Here is a 23,691-nt window from a genome sequence, read left to right as displayed (position 1 = left end):
TATTGTTGTCTACACTAATAGCCACCTATCTATCTATGCAGCTATAAATTGACAACAGCAAATTGTGAAACAGAAAAAAGAGCAAATTTAAAAAAAAAGGAAACAGAAGCCCAGATTCAAACAATCACATCTGAAAGACTGATCCTGTTAAGTGTGAAAACCTAGAACAATATCCAGGATTACAGTCATGGGAGATGATTACTTACCAGTAATTAGATTTGTCTTAGTCTCCTTTTCTTCCCTATCCTACAAATAAAACACCACTACATCATGATGTATGACTTCACCTACCAGGAGGCAAAGAAAAATGGTCAGTCATCATCTACATATAATGTACTCAAGTCTGAGTACTTCAAAAGCCACAAATATTTAACCCCAACAAAAGGAAAAAGTAGGATAAGGAAGAGAAGACTATGAACAAAACGAATTACTGGTAAGTAATTTTTCCTTGTACATCTTCCCTCTCCCCTCTCCTGCAAAAGACATTGCTGGCATATCAAGCAAGGCAGATAAGAAGCCCAGAAGCGTGAAGCACACTTCTTCCTAATAACTCTTTGACCTAGGCTTAACCTAAAACTTAGGTCAACCTAACTACATGAGCTGGGGGTGGAAAAAATTCACACCCCTGAGCAACATAGTTAAGCTGACCTAACTCCTGGCATAGAACCATTAGGTCAAGGGAAGACTTTTTGGAGGGATGGATTAACCACAGCAATGGAAAAAAACCCTTATATGCTGGAGTGAGTGTCTACACTGCAAGGCTACAGCACCAAACCTGCAGGGCCATAGCTGTGCCGCTGTAGCTCTAGTGTAGACATAGCCTTAGTAGTGAAGATCAGTGATGGCTCTGAATAGGTAACCAACTGAGACTCCAACTGTATATGCAAGACATAGACATGTTGGAGGGAGGAGCCCCAAACATTGTCCAGGAATGTTTTACTTGATCCCAAGCTCACTAGTTAACACTTGGCAGCTTTTTTGCAATTCTAGAACCATTGAGGAAAGCAACTACTTTGGCTTTATTTAAATACAGCTCGAGTAGGAAATGTAAGATATACCTCTCTTATTAAGTGTACAGAGATTCTGGATAATGGCCTTTATTCAGTGACCTCCCTAGATAAGGGAAGATCAGAGAAACTGACCACAAGGGACACACTTCTGATTCTCTCTCCTTGAAATCCTCATAGGCAATGATAGCAACTCTTGACAACCAACGTTTACGGATATAATGAAAGGTGGTGAAAGGAACTATCGGGATGAACCAACAAAGAAAAGAGTGAGAAATTAAACTGATTGCAAAGAACTCGTACAGATGAAAAATGACCCTGGATTGCACCCTGAAACAGCTTGCTTTTAATCATTTCAAAGTCTTTCCGAAAGAAATCAGATTGACCCTTATACTCTCAGACAAAGAGTCAGAAGGCTGAAATCTATAACAGGAAAGGGAACTAGGACAGGTGTTCTGGAGACTCACAGAGTCTATGAGCAGATCTCTGGAGGTCTGAGAACAATGGGCATCTCAACTAAGATAACCTCTCCTTTGTATAACCTGACCATGTAGAACTGGGGTTTGGGAGGAGGGAGATTCTCCATGCAGAGGCACAACCTGGGAAGCTTGAAGTACACACATCACAGAAAAGGTAAAAGCTCTGTCTCTGTTGTACCACAGAACAAATAGGAATATAGGGATTGTCTGCACTTGAAAGTTGTTTCAGATTAAGGTACAGTGTGAATTTAAAGCGCAATATCTATTCTGGAATAGTTTCCCATTTGGACATTCTTATTCTAGAACAACAGTATCTAGGGGGAGCTACTGTAGAATAGCTATTCTGGTTAATTTCCCTATGCAAATAAATCCATAATCCTTGATCCCGTCCCCTAAGGATGCCAGGACAATGAGCTTATTATTAGCAGTTCTGATACCTTTCTTACAGTGTTAACTTGAAGCCTGGAGGAGGAGGATAGAAGTACAGTAGAACACCAGAGTTATGAACAGACCGGTCAACCACACACTTCATTTGGAACCAGAAGTACACAATCAGGCAGCAGCAGAGACCAAAAGAAAAGAAAAGCAAATACAGTACTGTACTGTGTTAAATGTAAACTACTAAAAAAAAAAAAAGGGAAAATTTAAAAAAAGATTTGACAAGGTAAGGAAATGGTTTCTGTGTGTGTTTCATTTAAATTAAGATGGTTTAAAGCAGCATTTTCCTTCTGCATAGCAAAGTTTCAGAGCTGTATTAAATAAATGATCAGTTGTAAACTTTTGAAAGAACCATAATGTTTTGTTCAGAGTTAAGAACATTTCAGAGTTACGAACAACCTCCATTTCCAAGGTGTCCATAACTCTGAGGTTCTATTGTATATCATTGTCCTATCGACTTTGGCCTGATCCCTGGGTTTTAACTCTGAAAAGGAATAATATTGACTGGCTAGGAAGATGATGGATAGGCTGAGGCTGGGCATTTGAGTGAAAGGGAGAGATATTAAAGATAGTAGGATTGGATTTCTGAGCCTGACTGATCCTGGCTCGATTTCACACATTCACTCAGAAGAAGAAAAGGACAGTTGATTTGATCCTTTTACAAATCTTTGTGACCAAAACAATCTCAGGCTCAAGTGGCATTTCTTAAGGAGCAGGCACTCACACAAAACGTCCTGAAAGAGACTCTGCCGAAAAAGGTACATAAGAGACCTGCAGTGTTATCCTTGACTGCAGAGAAGAAGTGTGGCAAAAAATCATGCAGGAAAGCAGGTGGTATACTGGTAGTGAGGGGAAGACACATGCTGGGAGGCAAAGGGGCCCTTTCTTCTCTCCAAAAGCCAAGGTTAGTGTAAAGTAGGTTCCTTCGCTCATCTTCTTTCTATATCCAATCTCAATTTTTACTACTTTAATCTTCCATTTATTTCTAAGTACAAAAAACATTACTGATCCAGCATCTGCTATGCACTTGGAACTGCCATCGACATCAGTGGGAGTCCATGCACTGGACAGATGCAAGACTGGGCACAAAAGCAGAGCAGATGAAGGCTAGAGAGAACAGTGCTGTAGTCTCCCATGCTTATAGGCTGTGACAGCAAAGAAAACAGAGGAAAGTGGGAGGAACTAGTCATTATAAAGGAAGAAATCAATTTTCTTTACACCTTACTTCTTGGTAGGTGGAGTCTTACAACATGTGGTTATGGTATTGTATTTGCAGAATGGAGAGAGGAGAAAAAGATGATAAGAGGACTGATACTTGGAATTTCACTATTTCACCCTTCATTTGCCAATATTCATCAGTACATTAAGCCAAGAACAACAGAATTTTAAACACTGCTTTGTGTTGTAAGTCACAACACTAACGTAAGAAAAGAATAGGGAGGGAGGTAAATTCCACTTTATGAATAGGAAACTAGTTGTAGCACTTGGATTGCATTGTGGACCTTATATTTTGCAAACATGCATACCCTGTATTATAATTCGTCTATCAGCACCTTCAGGAGATTAAGATATGAGAGAAAAACTGTTTAAGAGTAATTACAATGAAAGGGTACTGCAAACTGTAATCTCTATCAACAGATGGAAAATTAAAAGAATTCATGAAAAACAACGTCTGTTACATGAAAAAAGTCTTAAGTTTGTCATAGCTGTGATACACACTTTATTGTTTCCTCTCCCCTCCCACAAATCCCCCTTCAATAACTTACATCAGCCTTGCAAAATGCTACTCCGCTTGCTTGAAGTAAGAAATGTTTTATGGTCAAATAAACCAACCTTTTCTTATTCTCATGAACATGAAGGGCAGCAATACATTCTTGTATCTAGGCTGGTATATCTTCACAACAAATTTGAGAAGCTGCTTTTAATGGTTATACCCCCTTCTGATACTTAGAATTTCAGTCTTCAACAAATTGGCTAATATGAACTCAAAGCTGTCCAAAATGACTGGACAAGCACAATTGAGCACTGAATGTAGGGCCAGACCTCACACTTCAATTATTAAATCTATCCCAGTATAAAACATGCACTTGACTGTTTCTCTCTCTTTCCCCCCTCCCGCTCACCCCTCTCTTGTAAAGTATAAGTATTCTGATATAAATACAGGGTATCTTATGACAAAAGATAGAATACAGTAAGACTGTGAGTACAGATAATAAATTACAATGAAAAGGTGGAGTCCTAAATTTTCAGATGTGGTCTCCAATATCGCTGATGCAGTTTTAGGGACAAAAACTGCATCCTTTTAACAGCCTGCCTGATTGTACCTGTAAGTCAAGTAGTTGGTGCCTGATGTGTGCAAATGCAAGTGAATTTAACAGCACCTGCAACTTTGCAATTTAAATATTGGAGGTCAAGTTGAGGCGCAGCTAAAATTCAGGGCCAGAGTATCAGGAAAAAAAATCTGACTTTTATTTCCTAAGTAAATTTAAACTGGATTATTGTGTCAGGCTTTGGAACCATTTGAATTTCAGTTAAAAAGAAATTAGTCTGATTGTATTTATGCAATTTTCAGCTAATCAATGTTTCATATTTGGACCTCTGGAGAGGTCTGCATTGCTACATTCTGGAAGCAATGTATAGGAAGACTACAGGGTATGCAACAAATTATATATGTGACTAAGGTATTTGCTTTAGAGCAGTGGTTCTCAACCTGTGGCCCAATCAACACAGAGCTGCAACCCATTTTTATTTTTTTTTTTAATATGGAGATATACCTATCTCATAGAACTGGAAGGGACCTTCAAAGGTCCCTGAGTTGAGTCCAGTCCAGTCCCCTGCCTTCACAGTAGGACCAAGTACCATCCTTGACAGATTTTTGCCCCAGCTCCCTAAACGGCCCCCTCAAGAATTGAGCTCACAACCCTTGGTTTAGCAGGCCAATGCTCAAACCACTGAGCTATCCTTCCCCTCCTCAGGCCCAAACAGGTAGTATTGGATGCAGCCCACATAACACATTGTTGGCCACATATGCGGCCCACGATGGTAAATAGGTTGAGAACCACTGCTTTAGAGTATGTAAAAATAATAGTATGCAAGACTGACTCCACTGTTCCTCTAAACTCCACCCAAATTGTATTCCTAGATGAGGTACATACACCTCTACCCCGAAAGAACGCGACCCGATATAACATGAATTCGGATATAACGCAGTAAAGCAGCGGGGAGCCCCGGGCCCTTTAAAGCACCACCTGAGCCCCGCTGCTTTATCGCGTTATATCCGAATTCGTGTGGAGCCCCAGGCCCTTTAAATCCCCACCCGAGCCCCGCTGCCAGAGCTCTGGCAGTGATTTAAAGGGACCGGGGCTCTCCGCAGCAGCTGGATTACCAGGCTCTTTAAATCCCGGCCGGGCTCTGGCAGCAGGGCTCGGGCGATGTTTTAAAGGGCCAGAGGCTCCAGCCGCTGCAGGGAGCCCCGGGTCCTTTAAATCCCCGCCTGAGCCCTGGCTGCCAGAGCTCCGGCAGTGATTTAAAAGGACTGGGGCTCCCCGCAGCAGCTGGAGCACTGGGCCCTTTAAATCCCCGCCTGAGCCCTGCTGTTGGAGCTCCGGTGGTGATTTAAAGGGACTGGGGCTCCCCACAGCAGCTGGTGCACCGGGCCCTTTACATCACCGCCAGGGAAGCCAGTCCAGTCCGGCACGGTCCAGTCCGCTGCTCTTGTTGGTATGCCGTACCAGACCAAACCCAATATAATGCGTTCTCACCTATAAGGCGGTGAGATTTTTTGGCTCCCAAGGACTGCATTATATCGGGGTAGAGGTGTATATATTTTAGGCCACACGTTGTTATAATTTGGCAGTGAATGTACTCTAGATTTTAAATATGCAGAGGACTTTTTTTTTTTTAAATCTACATAACTAAGCACCCAGTTGCTGAGAAAAAAAGCATGAAAATTAAAGACAGATTGAGGGAGAGGTGATAGAACTGCTACATAAAAGTAAAAGAAAAAAAGGCAGAAAACATCTTAAAGAAATCTAGAAAACCGTAATTTGTATTTTCAAAAGCCACCACAGGTGGCTAAATCCTAAATTTAGGATTATAACATTGGACAAGGCCATGTCATTTATATCACTGCAAACAGAACTAAGTTTACTTTTAGACTCAAAACACGGATGCATTTAGTTTAACTGTAAGTATCATAAAATAAAATATTCCCACCTGTGAGAAGTGTTTCCCACAAATGTTACATTCAAAAGGTTTCTCACCTAAAAGGAGAAAAGACAGAACATAGCATATCTAATAGTTTCAACAGAATACAAATGTTTTAAATTGGTATACTTCCCTCTAAAAGATATAATTTAGACACAACTTAAAGCCAAAATTACTTACCAAAGTAATTTAAAGAGAAAATTAAATAGGTATTGTGTTTCTGTCATTTACCTCTTAAAGGAGAATCTCTTTGAAATATAATTTATATTTCACAAACAGTAACTAGCAAAAAAATGGACAGGAATAGAAACGTTCTTAACAGCTACACTTTCTTCCTTGCAGGATAGGGGTGAGAATGAGAATTAAAAATTCTTGAAGGAAATGTGGTAACTCTGTCAAATTAATACAAAATTAAAAAGAGCACATCAGTTTTACACTTTTACACACACACACACACACACACACTCTGGCCTATAGACTGAAGCTAATAATTCACATAGAAATCGAGTGCGTGTGAGGTCTTGTACTCTCCCTTTGCAAGATTCTGTTCACTTGACATATCAGCTCTGATTGGTCAGAGACCCTGGAAGCAATCCACAGCCAGTGACTTCTCACTAAAAATAAACTGTATTTAACTGCCTTTACTTTTGCCCTCTAACCCTTCACACTTAGTTATCCTTTATAATAGGATCTGACAACTGACTTGAGCATTTTGATCAATAAAGAGTTTTGATATTTCTCAACCAGGTATAAACTGGTATTTCAGTCTTTCTCAATATTTTTGTGTGTAAGAAACTTGACAAATAGGGAAATCAGACCAAGACACTATACTTTTGAAATGTATCATAATCTCATTATACTGATATTTAGCCACATTCTTCTGTTTTCTAGTCCAGAAACCTAGTTATCAGTTTGAATCAATGTATACTCTTTTCCACCTATTCCCTAAGGACATTTAGCCACTAAATAGTTCTGCCACAGTTCTCCCTTTTAACGGGTTTCCTAATTTTAGATTATGGGTAATTTTCAAGACTGCATCCATGATTTAGGAGCCTAAAACCCATTTTCAAAGTGACTAGGGCCAGATTATTAAAGATATTTAACTGCCTAAAGATGCACCTAAGCATTTAGGGCTAGACTTTTAGATGCCTAAAAAATCACTGTGATTCACAAAGCCTGATTGGGTGACTGGGCTCTCTATACAATGAATTGAGATGGGTGCCTCGGAATGGGATTCACATTAGGCAGCACGCTAGGCAGCTCCTCCCCCAAGCTAGCCAATAGGAGATGGCAAGAGGAGGAGTGTGTGCTAAACCCTGCCAGTCTCACAGAAATAGGCACTGAAGACTGGGCCACTGGGAAGCTCTTCCCTTTGCTTGGGATTCTCAGCTGCAAACCCTCTCTTGGGATTAGGTGCCTATAATGTTTTAGCAAGAAGCCCAGAGAGGGGAGGACTACATCCCTCATTATTTTTAGCTCAGTGGATAGAGTACTCACCTGGGATGTAGGAGAGCCTGCTTCAAGTCCCCTCCTCCACCTGAGGAAGAGAAGGGATTTGAACAGAGTTCTGCCACCTTTCAGGTCAGTGCCGTAACCACTGGGCTATAGGATATTCTGATATACGGCCCCCTCAGTCTCAACTGTTGAACCTGTTCCATTGTGAATAAATAATGAAAGCATCATTGAGGGAAAGGGGGAAAATAGGGGAGAGAGAGAATGACTATGACTGTGTATCTTAGTGGTTACAGCAGGGGTAGGCAACCTATGGCACAGGTGCCAAAGGCGGCACACAAGCTGATTTTCAGCGGCACTCACACTGCCCGGGTCCTGGCCACTAGTCTGGGGGGCTCTGCATTTTAATTTAATTTTAAATTAAGCTCCTTAAACATTTTTAAAACCTTATTTACTTACATACAACAATAGTTTAGTTATATATTATAGACTAATAGAAAGAGACCTTCTAAAAACATTAAAATGTATTACTGGCTCGTGAAACCTTAAATTAGAGTGAATAAATGAAGACTCGGCACAGCACTTCTGAAAGGTTGCCGACCCCTGGGTTACAGCATTCATCTGTGAGACCCAGGATCCAGTCCTCCCATGCCAATGACTTTTTAAAATTATTTTTTACACAGTGGAACAGTTTCAGCAGGAGAAATTCAGGGAGCCACACATCAGAATATCCTATAGACCTGAGAAGTAATAGATCCCTATTCAAATTCCTTCTCCCCCTCAGGTGGAGGGGGGCAGGGGGACTTGAACCAGGGGGGTCTCACACCCCAGTGAATACCCTAATCACTGGGCTAAAAATTAGGAGGGAGGTCCTCCCTCCAGCTGTTTTGTGTAAGCTCACCTATAGAATCCCGATCTAGTAGGTGAGTTCTGAGCATTTTTAGCAGATTGGACTCTGCAGGCGAATCCGGGGAATGAATGCCTATCTTCCATTGGTTTGAGACTAGCATCCAAATGCCTAGAGTGAGGCAGTAGCACACATGCTCAAAAGCATAAACACAGGTGCCTATGAAACTTGTAATAGAAAAAATTAGGCACTGAGCAAGTTTAGGTGCCTCAGGTTTAGATGGCAACTGGGCAGGGGTTGAGAGTCCCAGTGAGGCCTGATTCTGGGATTCAAGCAACTAAAGTGGCAGTTAGTCACCCAAGTCCTTTTGTGAATCTCGCCCTTTCTGGGATTTTCAGAAGTGCCCAGGAACCTAACTTCCACTGATTTCAATGGGAGTTAGTCATCTTGGCACTTTTGAAAATCCCGCTAAGCACTTAAACATCTTTAAAGGTCCAGCCCTTAATAGGTACCAGGGAACTGAAGACTCATTGAAAGTCAAAGTACTAAGGCACTTTGAAAACTTTTACCCCATACCTGGTTTCTGAACCATCACTAAAGTGGAAAAATAGCCTGTTACTTGTCTATCACTTCCCTAATTTTGCAGAACATCAATCATATTGTGTGTGACCCTGAGAACCCCTCAATGGCAACTGGCAAAGGGTTCACTGTTCTGTAGCAATAGCCCAGGACAGGCCTGACAAACTCACTACACCCAACAAATTGATTTCATAGTATTTATCCAAAGGGGGTCAAGTGAGGTATCTAATAAAAGCTTATGTCATACTGATCTTCATAACTGTTGAGAGACATATGCATGGATGACATTTAAGGAGCTGTGTATATATATATATACACACACAAGAAAATATATTTTAAAGTCTGAGTCAAAGCAGGGTTGACAAGCAGATTTTGATCAAAGGATGTACATTCACTCATCTGCCTTGATTCACATGTAAAATAAGCATTGTATGCCAACACAATGGAAGCCCATTTGCATACCACATCAACATGAGGATGTGAATGCAACATGAAGCCAGTGCACCAGGGAATAAACCACAGGGGTCATCCTGACTCTGGGGAATATTGGGGACATAGAAGGCAAAATGACCTTTTTTGTCCTTCATAGAGGAAGTTAAAAGGACCGCATGTTTTGCATTTATTAAAGGGAAATCCTAACCATGTTGGTTGGAGATGCTGTGAGCTTGCTTAGGGTGAGATTAACTATGTTAGACAAGAGTTTTAGCCTGTTAAAAGTTTAGACTCTAGGAAGCAAAAAAAGTTATACTTTTTGTTTTATATGTAACCATTCTGTTTCCATTTGTTATCCTTACTCACTAGCTCTTAAATCATACCCTTTGATAATAAACTTATTATTTTCACTATAACTATATCTCAGCGTTGTGATGTTATATTAGAGCTGATCTGCAGTTGAATCAAACAAGCTGATAATTTCTGTGAGTGTCAAATGGTTAAGAGCTGGACACTGCGAGGGAATGCTTCAAGTGGATTTGGGGATTGGGGTGCACCTACCGTAAACCTACAAGGCAAAGTAATGGCTGGGAGAGCCTTGAAGATATTGTTTGGGTGGCTCACAGATTTCAAATTTCAAGGGAATTAATGTCCAGTTAAATACAAGCAAATCTTCCTATCACTTTGAATACCCTGTTTCTAACACCCAAAAAGCTACGGTGATTGTTAGCAGAGCTGCTGTATCTGATCTTGGTTGTCAGGAGGGCACTAAGAAACTACCTCTAGATACCCAAACTATAGAGGGATTTGTAGATTAATGTACCAACACCTAATGCCCTGAGTTGTACACACAAACAAATAGGAAGCAACCCATTACATGGAGCACAGGTGTAGTATGTTCAACAGAATTCACACCACTAAGCAGACTAAGTCATAGAATACACACAACATAGGAATATACCTAATAGTGCAAGCAAACAAAGTATCAAATTCTCTTCCTTCCACACCCTGGTGAGTGCTGTCTTCCTTTGCCTTCTGTTTAGTATACCTCCTACTGCTTTGGCTACCCACATGTCCTTGCTTTGTCTGTCTCAATTTCCGATTCCTGTGCTGCTATATCCCATTCCCAACACCCCATTCCACTCCATTAACAGTTAAATGGGACAGAGCATTGAACATTACATGATGTACTTCCCACCTCCTCTCCCTCTTTTTAAAATTACATAACAGGAGAATGCTACAGAAGCCAGATGATGCCATCCCACCCAGTAGCCTGCAGTAGCTATTTGAATTGACTACAAAAATACAACAGTCTCCGGAAGAATAATACATGGAAACACAAGCACAATTCTGCTATCTGCTGTTCTATTAGTTTCTTGGGTTATTTTTAAAAACAAGAATTGGAGGAGCAAGTTTTCTGAAAACAACATGGAATTCCTGGGCACAACTTCAACTCCCACTCATGAATTAACAGTGTGCAGGACAGCAACACAAGAACGGAAAGCCTAAGGGGATCAGCCTTGTTACATTTTATATAGTCAAGCTGAAGATGTGTGCAGCTCAAACTGTGTAGTTAAAAACAGTATAGGCTAGCTTGACTGGAGTTGGATTGTGTGTGAATACACGGATTTCAAACAGGAAATAGCAACATAGCCAGTAGCACCATAAAGATTGCACATAATGAATCTAAACAACCATGTAAACTTATTATTGCAATCCTGTCCTCCTTGGACCTCCCCGTGTTCAGTGTTCCTCACTGTATTGTGTCTAAAATGAAATTGTAAGATGTCAACCAGAGATCATGTTTTGTTTGCTCTAAAAAGAACATAGGTCTCGCTGAATAAATAATAGTATAAGCCATGGAGTGCTGAATTTATATTTTTCCACAAACAATTTAAAGTGGTTTAGTATATTGGTATGCAATCTATTTTTTCTGCCCAGAGAAACCTATAAAGAATTAAAATCTAGTGCTTGGGCAACATAATTTAAAAAAAAAATACTGATGTGCGAGTTGTAACATGAACATCAAGAAAACCTCACAAATACTGAATGAGACCTTTTGGAGGAGACCCTATGATGGAGAAAGTTCAAATTTCTTGCTTCTGGAAAGGCTGCTCACTAACAATTTATGGAAATCTAAATTCCCATTACTAAAGACCATGATTTATAAAAGAAATGAATGCATGTTAAAACAAGGGCCACATTCTCTTTGACTTTTGCACAGAAAATGCATATTCACTTGTCAGAAGATATTTATTTGGTGAGATGAACCCTTATGCATTTGTATATTATGTCATTGGCTATTGGAATATAAAGGAAAAGGAGAGGCAGAAAACATCCATTAGCTTAGTCCCCACGAAAGACACCATGGTAAATGATGGAAATTAATGGTATTGCTTGAATAGCTAAGCCAGTGGTCACCAACCCGTCGATAGTGATTGACTGGTTGATCCATGCAGTGGGAGTGGGGTGGGGGAGGGAGCAGGGGTCTCCACACACTGCGCCTGCCTGCAAGCACTGGCCCCACAGCTCCAGTTGGCTGGGAATGGGGCGGTGCGGGAGCAATGCATGTAGTGCAGCACACAGAGCTCCCCCATGGGCCGCACAGGCGCGTTGGCCCCTTCTGGGGCGGGAATGGGGTGTGTGTGTGTGTCTTGGCTCATGATGGGGAAAAGGTGTCAATGTGCCTGAGTAGGGGTGGGGCAGGCAGGGAGCCTGCCTTAGCCCTGTTGTGCCACTGACTGGGAGCTGCCCGAGATAAGTGCCCCCCCTCCGGGAGCCAGCACCCCAGCCCTGAGCCAGTACCCCATGCCTCCTCCTGCACCCCAACCCCCTGCCCCAGGCCTGACCCCTCCCAGAGCCAGCACCCCATACCGCCTCCTGCACCCATACTCCCCCCTTGAGCACACACCCCAACACTCTGCCCCAGCTTGGAGCTCACTCCTGCACCCAAACTCCTTCCCAGAGCCTGCACCCCAACCCCCTGCCTAAGGCTCAGCCTGGAGCCCCCTCCCACACTGCAAGCCCCTCGGTTCCAACCCAGAGCCCACACCCCCTACCCTAGCCTGGTGAAAGTGAGTGAAGGTGGGGGTGAGCGAGCGACAGGAGAGAGGGTGATGGAGTGAGTGGGGCGGGGCTTCAGGGAAGGGGAGGAGCAGATCCTGGGTTGCTCTTAAATTCAAAAAGTGATCTTGGGCGTAAAAATGTTGGAAACCACTGGGCTAAGCTATAGTTTTATAAAAGTTTTTTTTTAAATGAAGTTATTGTAGTTCTACAACTTTATTTGCTGGGGACATTAAACATTTAGAGTGATGAGTTAAAAAGTTAGAGTGGGTTTATTTTTCACTGTGACAAATACTAAGCTGTGTTTTCTGTTTTTAGAAATCACTCTGTGCTCAATTTTAAAATGAAATTATATGAATGAATTTTAGAAGTGTACAGTCAAATCATTCAAACTCTCTCATTTTCCACTAGAAGTTATAGTGTTTATCGAGATTATCTATCACAGTGTGTTTGGCACTGTACAAAGCAGAGGAAAATTTCCTACCCCATATGATTTACAATGGTCTCAATTCAGTGTGAAATACTACAGAAAAGGTAAGTCTGTTGGAATTTACAGATTCATTAACTACCAGTTTTCCCTCACCCACATCCATTTGTACTGACTTTTCTCCATACAGCTATACTCTGGTGGGGGCTATACACTCTGGAATTGAGCGCAAAAGTTGTCTCCTTTAAAGGTGAGAAAAAATATGACATTTACATTTAAATATTACAAAGTGTGCTTTTGAAGAAAAGCTTAGAAAATTTAGTTGAGAGAAAGGAGAATAAATTGAACCTAAAAGCTTTTCTCTATTCACTTAATATATTCCTGTAACTGTCCTTTTCCCTACATCACTTGCCAAATAAAGTACATTTTTGAAAGTGAATCTCTATGTAACAATTGTGTTTGAACCAGGAGGAGGCCTGGATGTCATTTTCCTTTTTATCTCATTATTAAATATTTGGTCTGCAAGCAGTAAATAATTGTACCTGTATGAGACCTTTTATGGAGCTCCAAATTGCTTGGATGTTTAAAAGCCTTTCCACATAATTCACAAGTATATTGCCTCTGTGACTGAAGAATCTGTGATTGCTCATCTTGTTCAGAAGGACCTTGAGATCTTTCCATTTCAACAGTTTGTTCAAAACTCTCTGAACTCACAAGATCTTCAGTTTCTTTTTCTTCAACAGCATTAATATTTGTCATCTCCATGGTACTTTCATTTACAGATTCAATTACCCTTGTTATACTGTTGTCATCTCTCTTAGGTTCAGACGATTGTTCTGCAGACTTCTGTGATCTTAGAAAATTCAGTTTTTTAAGGTGTATTGCCTTTTTCAACCGCATCTGTTTGGTAGGCTGCAAGGATGTGCTTTCCAAATCTTGGTCTGGGGCAGAATCATTCAAGGACTGAACCAGAAAGTTGGATGGTAAGTGATCAGAGGATTCCAAAATACATTCAGATTGACTGACAGTACAAGAATTGCTCTCTACCGTACTTAGTTCAGTAGATGTATTGAAAGCAAAGGACTGTTCTGTTATTCTCTCATGGTTGGAGCATGCATTCTGCTTGTAGAACTGCTTGCTATAAAAGTTGCGCAGTTTATAATAGTAATTTGGCTGTTTAAATGGGAGTTCTGTGCAATTACCATCTAAGGAGTCCTGTGTCTGTTTCTGTACATCACCTGAGGAAGTATGAAGATTAATAGATTGTGATCCGTGGGAATGGTTGTCATCCAACACTTTACTCGCTTGTGCATCTGATGAGCATTCATGCAGTAAGTTAGTACCGTAACTTTCATTCATACAGTTAGTCTCTGTAGCCAAAGTACTTTGCAAGGAGAACACACTATTGCAAGGCATGCTGGCAGGAGGCTCTACAGCTGTGGAGGATTTTAAAAAAGTGTGGCAAATGTTCAGCACATTTTGCACTTGCAGACATTGTGCAATATCCAACATAGCTTGTACATTGTCCTGGCTAAGATCAAGGTGTGAAGTGTACATGAAGTCCAAGATCTGGCCTATGCCACCTACATTTTTAATGTCCAAGTGAAAGACATCATTCTTCTGGCTTGGAGAATTCTGAAATAGGGTCCTGATGAGATAAAGCATAACCCTTTATAATATACAAGCACATACACTGCTAGTCTGAAGAGCTTTTTTATAAAATATCTATCAAACACAATATCCTAACCCAATGTGAATCAGTAACTTGATATGCTGTATGCAGCTGAGAGACAGTTGCTCTGGTACTTACTGATAAGACTTTTGAAACTGCTCATAATTAACCTAACTCTGCTTCCTTTGAAGCAAATGGGAGTTTTACTGTTGATGTCAACAGGAGCAGCTATGTCACCACTGAGTGCTTTTGAAAATCTCACCCTACACTTGTAATTTCCTATCTTACGTACTGTAAATATCAACCTTAATGTTGTGTTAGTGGACTGTTTGTGCAGAAGCGGACAGATTGAGAAGAGGGCTTCCCCTTCCCTCCTGGCAAATAGAATGGGGACCGAGAAAGGAAGCTCTACATTTAGCTAATCAAAATGAAAATAAAGATGGGACCCCACAGTTCAGAAAATCAAGGTGCTCCCCCTTCCAGCAATTAAGCCTTTCCTTCAGGCTCTGCCAGTGAACCTCACTGGGGCTCATCCTTCTTATAGCTCTGCCTAACACGTAGGTTTAAGTGGCTAGTAAAATTTTCAAGCTGTGGCCATATCTATAGAATAAAATCACTTTATATGCATACTACCGAAGCCTACTGTAATTCTGTTTTTATTTTATTTGGGCTAGGATGTTGAAAGGATCCTAAAGCAATTGGGCACCCAATGTCCACTGAAATTAAATGGGAGTTGGGCACCTAACTCCCTTAAATTCAAACTTGATGGCCAAAAATCTTTGGGCATGAGTCCAAATTACAGTTTATTATTGACAGTGCTTACAATTTACAGCTTATAATAGGTGGGAAAGCATTTGAATGTCAATTTTCCTTCCCCTCATAAAGTCACTATAAACTACCTTCTCCCAGGTATTGTTTTTATATATATATTATTGGTAGCACAAGCTTTAGAGATGGTGCGAGAAGCAACAGGGTTTAAAAAATAAATAAATACCAGACTATTCATTGACAGACAAGGACAATTTTGTTGCCCAGCATTCCAAGACAAGTGAATAGTAGATGCTGCTTGCTGCAATGGCTACTGACACACTTTAAAAAGTTTCAGATGCACTGACTAGCACATCAAGAGATTTCAGTGTGTGACTCAGCTCCAGATACAGATTCAGAAAAGCTAAAAGAAGAAAACTGTCCTCCTGCTCAGTTTCCTTTTAAGCACCAAGCAGCAAAAGGGGATGATCTGGTTGTTTGACTTATTAAATCTCTCACCTGGCTCTGCTCACCATATTGCAAACCCATACTGCACTTTGGAAGGTATAAATTAGCTGTTACCACTCAAGAAAGAGATCTTGGAGTCACTGTGGATAGTTCTCTGAAAACATCCACTCAGTGTGCAGTGGCAGTCAAAAAAGCAAACAGAATATTGGGAATCATTAAGAAAGGGACAGATAAGAAGACAGAAAATATACTGCCTCTATATAAATCCACGGTACGCCCACATCTTGAATATTGCATGCAGATGTGATCGCCCCATCTCAAAAAAAGGAGAGATTAATAAGACTGGGACTTTTCAGCTTGGTAAAGAGATGACTAAGGGGGATATGACTGAGGTCTATAATATCATGACTGGTGTGGAGAAAGTAAATAAGGAAGCGCTATTTACTCCTTCTCATAACACAAGAACTAGGGGTGACCAAATGAAATTAATAGGCAACAGGTTTAAAACAAACAAAAGGAAGTATTTCTTCACACAACGCACAATCAACCTGTGGAAATCTTTGCCAGAGGATATTGTGAAGGCCAAAACTATAACTGGGTTCAAAAAGAACTAGATAAATTCATGACGGATAGGTTCATGAGTGGCTATTTTCCAGGATGGGCAGGGATGTGTCCCTAGCCTCTGTTTGCCAGAAGCTGGGAATAAGCATCAGGGAATGGATCACTTGATGATTACCTGTTCATTCCCTCTGGGGCACCTGGCATTGGCCACTGTCGGAAGACAGCACCTGGGCTAGATGTGTTAGGCCTGAATAAAGATGTAGCACAAAACCAGTTATGCCAACCTGACTGAAGTCAGGCTAACAGAGGTTTCTGGGTAATCCCAGCGTGGAAAAATACTGAGAAGCAGCATGTTTTACAAAGCCCTGGGAAAAAGTGAGATAAGAGAGGGAGGTGCATTCCTCACGTTACCAGCTGCGTTAACTCCTGTCTTCCAGTTTCTGGTGCTTGGCAACCATGCTGATAAGAAAGTTGCTGGGGCATCACAACTTGCTTACATTATAAAGAAAGACAGATGTGCTTTGTTATTAGGGTTTGTTACTAACCAAAGGGGGTGGGATATGGGTTGTGTGAAATGAATAATTTGTGACGCGACGGAACTGTCTATATAACCTATACTTAGTTGTAAAGGAGGCGGCTGGTTCTCTTCGGATACGAGCTGTTCTTTTACTGACACGTGCACTTGTCAATAAAGAACTTTTGATCGGACCTTGCTGGTGTTGCCTGTCTCTCTGCGGTCAGACAACGAACTTCGCTGTTGGGGTTTGAGTCCCTGACAGATGGACCTTTGGTCTTACTCAGTATGGCCGTTCTTATGAAGGAGTGTGCATTACTATTACTATTTATTCGTACTGCAGGATTGGCAACAGCCTCTAACGAGAGACTGGGGCCCCACCGTGCTAGGCACCGTAAGTATGTAATGAAGAGAGGATCTCAAAGAGCTTACTGGCTAAATATGTACAATTACAAAATAAATTAGGCAGACCATATTTTCTAATTAGACCAAATGTGAGATATAGATTATCTCTGGACAAGTGATCCAAGGTCCTCATCATTTTTAATTCCAGCCTGTGATTAGGCATTACTACTTTGTAACTAGCATAAAAATTCTCTCCTCAGAGATTAAGACATCAGTTATATAGTATCCTGTTTATTCAATAAAAATATTTTCCCAACCACATACCTGAAATACTGACTGAAAGCAGCTAATACATTTTTATGTGCTTTGAAGCACACGCCTTTTACTACCAACATGCAGTCACAGAGAAGGCCTTGAATGCGCTGTTCATGTAGCTGCTGGAGAAGATGACAACTATGGCTAGCAACAGTGTCCATGCTAGAATACCAGTTGATTACCTACAATACAATAAGATAAAAAATACTCTTGGAATTAAGTTTTAAATTAAATATTGTATTTGCAGAACAAATTTAAAATGACATTAATTCTTAATGTCTTACTACTATTTTCCCTACCTCGCTAGGGAAACAGAGCTAATGTAGATGTCTAACAATATTTGGGCCATTTAAAGATAAATGAAAAAACCTTTGGTGATTAATGGCTTTAGCAGTACAGACACAGAAAGTTTTATTAAAGTCAATATTTTCTATTACAATGAGATTTTGCACAAACATCTAGTAATGGAGATGCCACAAATAAACTGAACTTTGTAACCATACATTTTCCTTATTCACTTAAATATGTATTAGGCTTTAGCAAGCAGAACACAGAACATCCACAAACTTAACAGGAAGTAGGCATTTTGTATTGGAAAAACTCAGTTTCTTAATTCTCTAAACACAGAAGAGAAAATCCTGGAAAGACTAAACATATTTATATCATGCTCATTGCTAGAGCATTGAGCACATTTCACTTATAGTTCTCAGATAAGTACAATATAACAGTATTAGAGAAATTCAGGACTCTCATTTGTACTGGAAAAAAAGTTTACATCATATTTAAAGTCTCTTCAAGCTGTTCACAAGAGTGACCTGAAACAGAAAACATCTAACATTTGTTCCCAAATGAACAACTGTATATAACATATGCTTTAACTTAATTTTTGCCCACGGGAAAGGAGAGGGAATCTCCCTCTTTCACATGCTTTAAAAGTAGGAGAGGAGAAAGAATCCAATCTTTTATGGGCTTCTCTTCATTACTGGATCTAGCAGTGAAAATTAATTGGGTCACCCACCAAAAGAAATCTGCATATGCGCTACAATTAAATTAGTTATCCATCACGCTCTCGGTAGTACCTTTTTGACATGTCTCCTTTTAACGCATCCTAATTATATGCAGCTTCTCATCTGCTATTACAGGGATGGCCAAAATTACTGACCCTCCGAGCCACATACAATAATCCCCAGAAGTTTGAGAGATGGACACGCCTGCTGGGGCTCAGGGCTACAGCCCTGCAGCAGAGTGGTGGGGCTAGGGTCTTCTGCCATGCGGGGAGGGGAGGGGGTCAGAGCTTTAGCCCCATGGTAAGCACCTCCCAGAGCTCAGGGGTTCAGTCCCGCTCCTTCTGAAGCCTCCAGCCCCACCAGGTGTGCCTCAGAGGGCTGAAGCCTTCAACCCTGGGAGGCACCTACCAGGTTTTTCCAATAAGGGCTGAAGCCCCTACACCCCCCTCCGTGTTGGGCAAAAGCTGCTAACCCCACCAAAGGGCAGAAACCCCGAGCGCCCCCTCTCCCCCAATCTGGTAGGCAGAGAAAGAGGGATGGCATGAGGGGCTACACAAGCAGCACTTTAACTGTAAAAGAGATGCGGTTTGGCCACGTCTGTGATATTAAGAGGAATTATTTCATTGCACCTTTTGTTAAAATTCCTATCAGAGATTCACCAAGTCACTAAAACTTACAAATGGTTCACTGAAAACCCCTTAAGCCTATAATAGTCCCTAAAACCTCTCCCTGCTCCAAAGGATCTTATAGTTTATTAAAGCAATGTGTGACCTTGGTGCGTTTTAAGGACAGTACGCGCAAGTGCCTCACTCCCCTAAAGGTGCTACAAGCCACTGCCTTATCAGGAATAATTTCAGCAGCACACTTGGCTCTTTGTTTTTCTTTTAAATGTTCAGTAAAAGTGTCCATGAAGTCTGAACGTGGAAGGAAACAACCTCAGGTGTAACACAGGGGAAGGCAGACAGGGAAAGGGTTTGCTCCAATGTTAGCAGATAAGGAACCTAAGAGGGTCACTATCATTATGTGAATTCCCACTTCAGCACTAGCTACAAGGTTAACATGAGTGTGTAGAAGTGAAGGCGGGTCTGGTCTAATGTTAGTGGGTGTGGGGAGGAGGATATACAAGGTTTATGCTAACCTCAACATTACCCCTAGCTACAAGCATACTATAAGGGGAAAGATGTCACTTGTCTAATGTTAGTGAGTGAGGTCGAGATATGCAGTGCTGGTTGTGCTAATCCCCAGGTTAACCCTACTTACTGGGCTAACATGAGTGTGGGGGGTGTGGTCTAATGTTGAAGGGTGGAGGAGCGGGGACACGCATGGGGTCACATTAGCCCTCACCACAGGTATAACATGGAGGAAGTTTGCCCACTAACATTAGACTGACAACAAAATATACACATGCTGTATACCCACAAGTCAGCCCTAGTTACAGATATAACGTGAGGGACTGATGTAATGTTAGGGACGGAGGAGGGAACGTACAGGGGTTATACTATTCCCCACGTCAGCCCTAGTTACAGATGGGGGGGGTAGGGCTGGTTTAAGATTGGGGAGTGAGACAAGGAATACATAGGGGTCATAATCCCCCCCCCCCGGTCAGTCCTAGTTACAGATATAACATAGGGGGCTGGTGCCATACCGGAGGGTGCGGGAGGGGGTTATACTGACCCCAATATTGCCCCCAGCTACAGGTATAACACAGGGGCAGGGGGAGGCTGCTCCAGCGGGCAGAGGCAGACTCCAGGTGCTAACTGCCGAATCACTGACCCTGAAGAGTGAGGCCGGGCGGGGCCTGGCCCCGGTACCGGAGCGGGGCTCCCAGCACTGGAGGGCGGGGATCTGCTCCTTTCCCTTGGGGGCCGCTCTCAGGTCTCCTCTCTCCTAACCTTCCTACCGGCTCCGGCGCCTTCTCTCCTCCATCACCGCGGCCGCCCCATGCCGGCCGGATCCCGATCGGGCCACTACCCTCCAGTCCCCTCCCGGCACTTCCGGTGGAGGCACTTCCGCTTCCCCGCAGAGGGACGGGGGGGCGGACTCGCGGTGGCACGCGAGCCGGGAGGGAAGACGGTAGTGGGGACACCGAGGCCCACGTGCAGCAGGGGAAGGGGAACATGGTGACACCATCCGGAGCGCAGGCGCAGTTGGGGCCGAGCGGTACCTCTCGCTCCGCGGCGGCCGGGTGGCAGCACGTGCCGGGTGCGGGATTGGCCGTTGGAGGCGGTGGCGCAGCATTTAAAGTGAGTGGAGGGGGACGCGCTCGGGCCGGCACGGTTCGGAGCGCCGCAGGCTCCTAGGCCGCGGTCTGAGGGGTGCTTCCCGGGCATGGGAAGCAGCTGCGAGCACCGCGTCAGGCCGGGGCCTCTCCGCATGGAAGGCGGGTGGAGCAGGCCGAGCCCCGCCTGCGAGGGTGTGGCGGGCTCTGTGGCGCTCCGGGGGAGCCCTCCGTCGGAGGGGGGATCATGGCAGGGCCTGGGAGACGCGCCTGTTGTCCGCTCGCGGCGCGCTCTGCCGTGACCCGCTCACTCTTTCCCCCCTGCGCCGTACGATGGATCCCGGACGGGAGGTTTGTGCCGGGCCCTCAGCGACCGGCCCTGCCCCATAGAGCCCCCAGCCCGAGGGCGGGAACGCCAGGCTAACGCGGCCGGCGGGGGGAGGGGAGGAGAGGAGCGTCCCAGTGAGTACAGTAGCCGGCCGTGGTGGCGCGGCTGGAGCTGCGCCCCGTAGCATGCGGCGAGGAGCAGGTAGCCGGCGGTAACGCTCAGAGCAAGGCCTGGGGTAGGCTTGAAACAGGCTGGCCTAGGTACCTCAGGGCAAGTCTACGCCACGGTGCTATGCAGGCGCCGCAGCAGCGATGGAGAGATTCTTCCGTCAGCATCGTGACGCCGCCTCCGCAAGAAGCGGGAGGTACATAGATGGGAGAGTGTCTCCTGCCAAGGTAGCACCGGTGTGGACAGTGTGAAAGCTGCACCGCTGGAGCGGAGCTCCTCACACTGCTGAATGATGTAAATTGTATCGATTCAGGCTGTAGTGCACAGCTGTCCTCAAGGTGTGAAAAGTTTTGTGCCCTGAATGCTGCAGTAGGTCAACCTTAACCCACAGTGTAGATGCAGCTAGGTCAACAGGCTTCCCTTGATCTAGCTACCACCTCTTAAGAGAGGTGAGTTAACTACATTGAAAAACTGTTTGTGTTGATGTAGGAAGCATCAATGCTGCAGCACGGTAGCTGTGCTGCTGTGGCATAGATCTGCCCTAAGCCCAAAAAATGGGTTCTACAAGGGGATCTGAAGAAGACCAAGGATGCCTGGCATGAGATACCCCTTAGTGAGAGCCAAATGTGGGAGCGGGTTTTAAAAAAGGCATGAAGGCAAGACTGGGAGGAGAAACAAAAGGAGAACTAAAATAAGAAAAGTGAGGTGGCGAGCAAGGGATGGCTCTACAGGCAGAGAGATAAAGCCTTACTTTTTGAGTGAAAAGAGTTTGATCTTTATGCAAAATGTGACCAGGAATCCCTGATAACACCAGAAAGCCATGATGTAGTCAAAGTGCCAGGAGAAGATTGTTTTTAACACTACAAAGTTGCATAGAATAGGGTCTGTGACTCTCTGCTGTTCAGAATGGAGGAGATTAAATTAATCCAGGTGTGAGACAATACCATGGTGTCTGAACCAGGATTGTGGCAGCAGAGACAAAGAAGGGCATATTTCAGAAATGTTATAAAGAGAGAACAGCAACATTTGGCAAGCTCTTTAATGTGAGGAGGGAAGGAAAGGCAGGAATCAGAGGTAATCTAAGTTTGTGACATGCAGTTTTCTAGTTAAAAACATCAGAATAATTGTTTGAGTTGTATATACAGAGATATTTTTGCAATTAAAAATGAATGTTACATAGAAGCACAGTTAACTTGTGAATCTTGTTCACATTTAAGTCTGTTTGTTTGGTAGATTGATCCACGTGCACTTAATTTGTGTGGGTTGCTTACATTTTTCTTAAATATAATTCACATGCTTTTTCAGAGTTATAACATGAATTGCATATTTTTTTGTAGATTTCAATTTGAAAAAGAAGCAGTTGTAAGCACCTTTTGAGAAGAAACTATTTTGATCACTTCACCAAAATGGTAGTTTTTACCTGCAGTGCATGTGGAGAATCTGTGAAGAAAGGGCAAGTTGAAAAACATGTAAACATTTGCAGAAACTGCCAGTGCCTTTCTTGCATGGATTGTGGCAAAGATTTCTGGTATGTCAACGACGTTTGTGTAGTAAAGCTTGACAGACAAACTTGCACACTCAGCAGTGACCATAGAAAAGCTTCCTAGGAAATGTTGGAGTTAAATTATTTTGTGAGGTATTCAGGGTTTCATTTAAAACCAAAAAAAACCCCAAACTGTCAACTCTGGCTGTCAAGTTGTGCAAATACCCTTTCAAGTGTGAATTAAAACATGTGCTGTCCTGAGTTGGCAGTTGGTAGACCAGTGATTTTTAAAATGGTGGGTTGCGACCCAGTACTGGGTCACGACCCAGTACTGGGTCACGGAATGTAAAGCACTGGGTTGCGGCAGCTCTGGTCAGCACTGCCAACCTGGCCGTTTAAAGTCCCATTGGTGGTGCTGCCCGGCTAAGGCAGGCTAGTCCATACCTGTTCTGACACCGCACTGCACCCTGGAAGCAGCCAGCAGCAGGTCCAGCTCCTAGGCAGGGGGGCCATGGGGCTCCAAGCGCTGCCCCTGCCCTGAGCACTGGCTCTGCACTGGGAGGGGGCAGTGCCTGTGGGCGAGAGTCATGCGGAGCCACTCGCATATCTCCACCTAAGAGCTGGACTTGCTGCAGGCCGCTTCTGGGGCACAGCGCAGTCCGCAGTGCCAGGACAGGCAGGAAGCCTGCCTTAGTACCCTGCTGCACCGCTGACCAGTAGCTGCCCAAGGTAAGCCTGCACCCCAGTCCCAAGCCCTGAGCCCCCCCAACCCAGATCCCCATCCTGCACCCCAAACCCCTCATCCCTGGCTCCACTCCAGAGTCAGTACCCAGAGCCCTGACATTCCCCCTCCCCAAACCACTGCCCCACCCCTGAACCGCCTGCTTCCCCCAACCTGGAGCCCCCTCCTGCACATCAAACCAATCATCCCTGGC

General features: G+C 43.4%; 2 protein-coding genes across 11 annotated transcripts in view; one reads left to right on the top strand and one right to left on the bottom strand.

Moving 5' to 3' along the window:
* ZBTB49 (zinc finger and BTB domain containing 49) overlaps window positions 1-20,702 on the bottom strand; it is a 25,834-nt gene extending 5,132 nt beyond the window's left edge. For 2 of the 6 annotated variants that reach the window (XM_039540538.1, XM_039540539.1), the window contains exons 1-4: window positions 20,460-20,702; window positions 17,562-17,734; window positions 13,473-14,578; window positions 6,140-6,186 (exon numbers count right to left, since the gene is read on the bottom strand). In XM_039540538.1, coding sequence (XP_039396472.1) covers window positions 6,140-6,186; window positions 13,473-14,578; window positions 17,562-17,734; window positions 20,460-20,678 — 1,545 coding nt within the window. In that variant the 5' untranslated portion in view covers window positions 20,679-20,702. Of the gene's footprint in view, window positions 1-6,139; window positions 6,187-13,472; window positions 14,579-17,561; window positions 17,735-18,631; window positions 18,798-20,233; window positions 20,257-20,332 lie in introns of those variants that run through there. The other 4 variants (XM_039540540.1, XM_039540541.1, XM_039540542.1 and 1 more) reach the window with 4 other exon arrangements.
* LYAR (Ly1 antibody reactive) overlaps window positions 20,647-23,691 on the top strand; it is a 19,113-nt gene continuing 16,068 nt past the window's right edge. Inside the window, exons 1-2 of one of the 5 annotated variants that reach the window (XM_039540545.1) lie at window positions 20,669-20,802; window positions 22,611-22,801. In XM_039540545.1, coding sequence (XP_039396479.1) covers window positions 22,680-22,801 — 122 coding nt within the window. In that variant the 5' untranslated portion in view covers window positions 20,669-20,802; window positions 22,611-22,679. Of the gene's footprint in view, window positions 20,803-20,921; window positions 20,940-20,977; window positions 21,129-21,259; window positions 21,470-22,610; window positions 22,802-23,691 lie in introns of those variants that run through there. The other 4 variants (XM_039540548.1, XM_039540546.1, XM_039540547.1 and 1 more) reach the window with 4 other exon arrangements.

Source organism: Mauremys reevesii, linkage group 5 (assembly GCF_016161935.1).
Source record: "Mauremys reevesii isolate NIE-2019 linkage group 5, ASM1616193v1, whole genome shotgun sequence".
NCBI lineage: Eukaryota > Metazoa > Chordata > Testudines > Geoemydidae > Mauremys > Mauremys reevesii.
The sequence above is the reverse complement of the archived record's forward strand: the minus strand, read 5'-3'. Positions and strand labels throughout refer to the sequence as shown.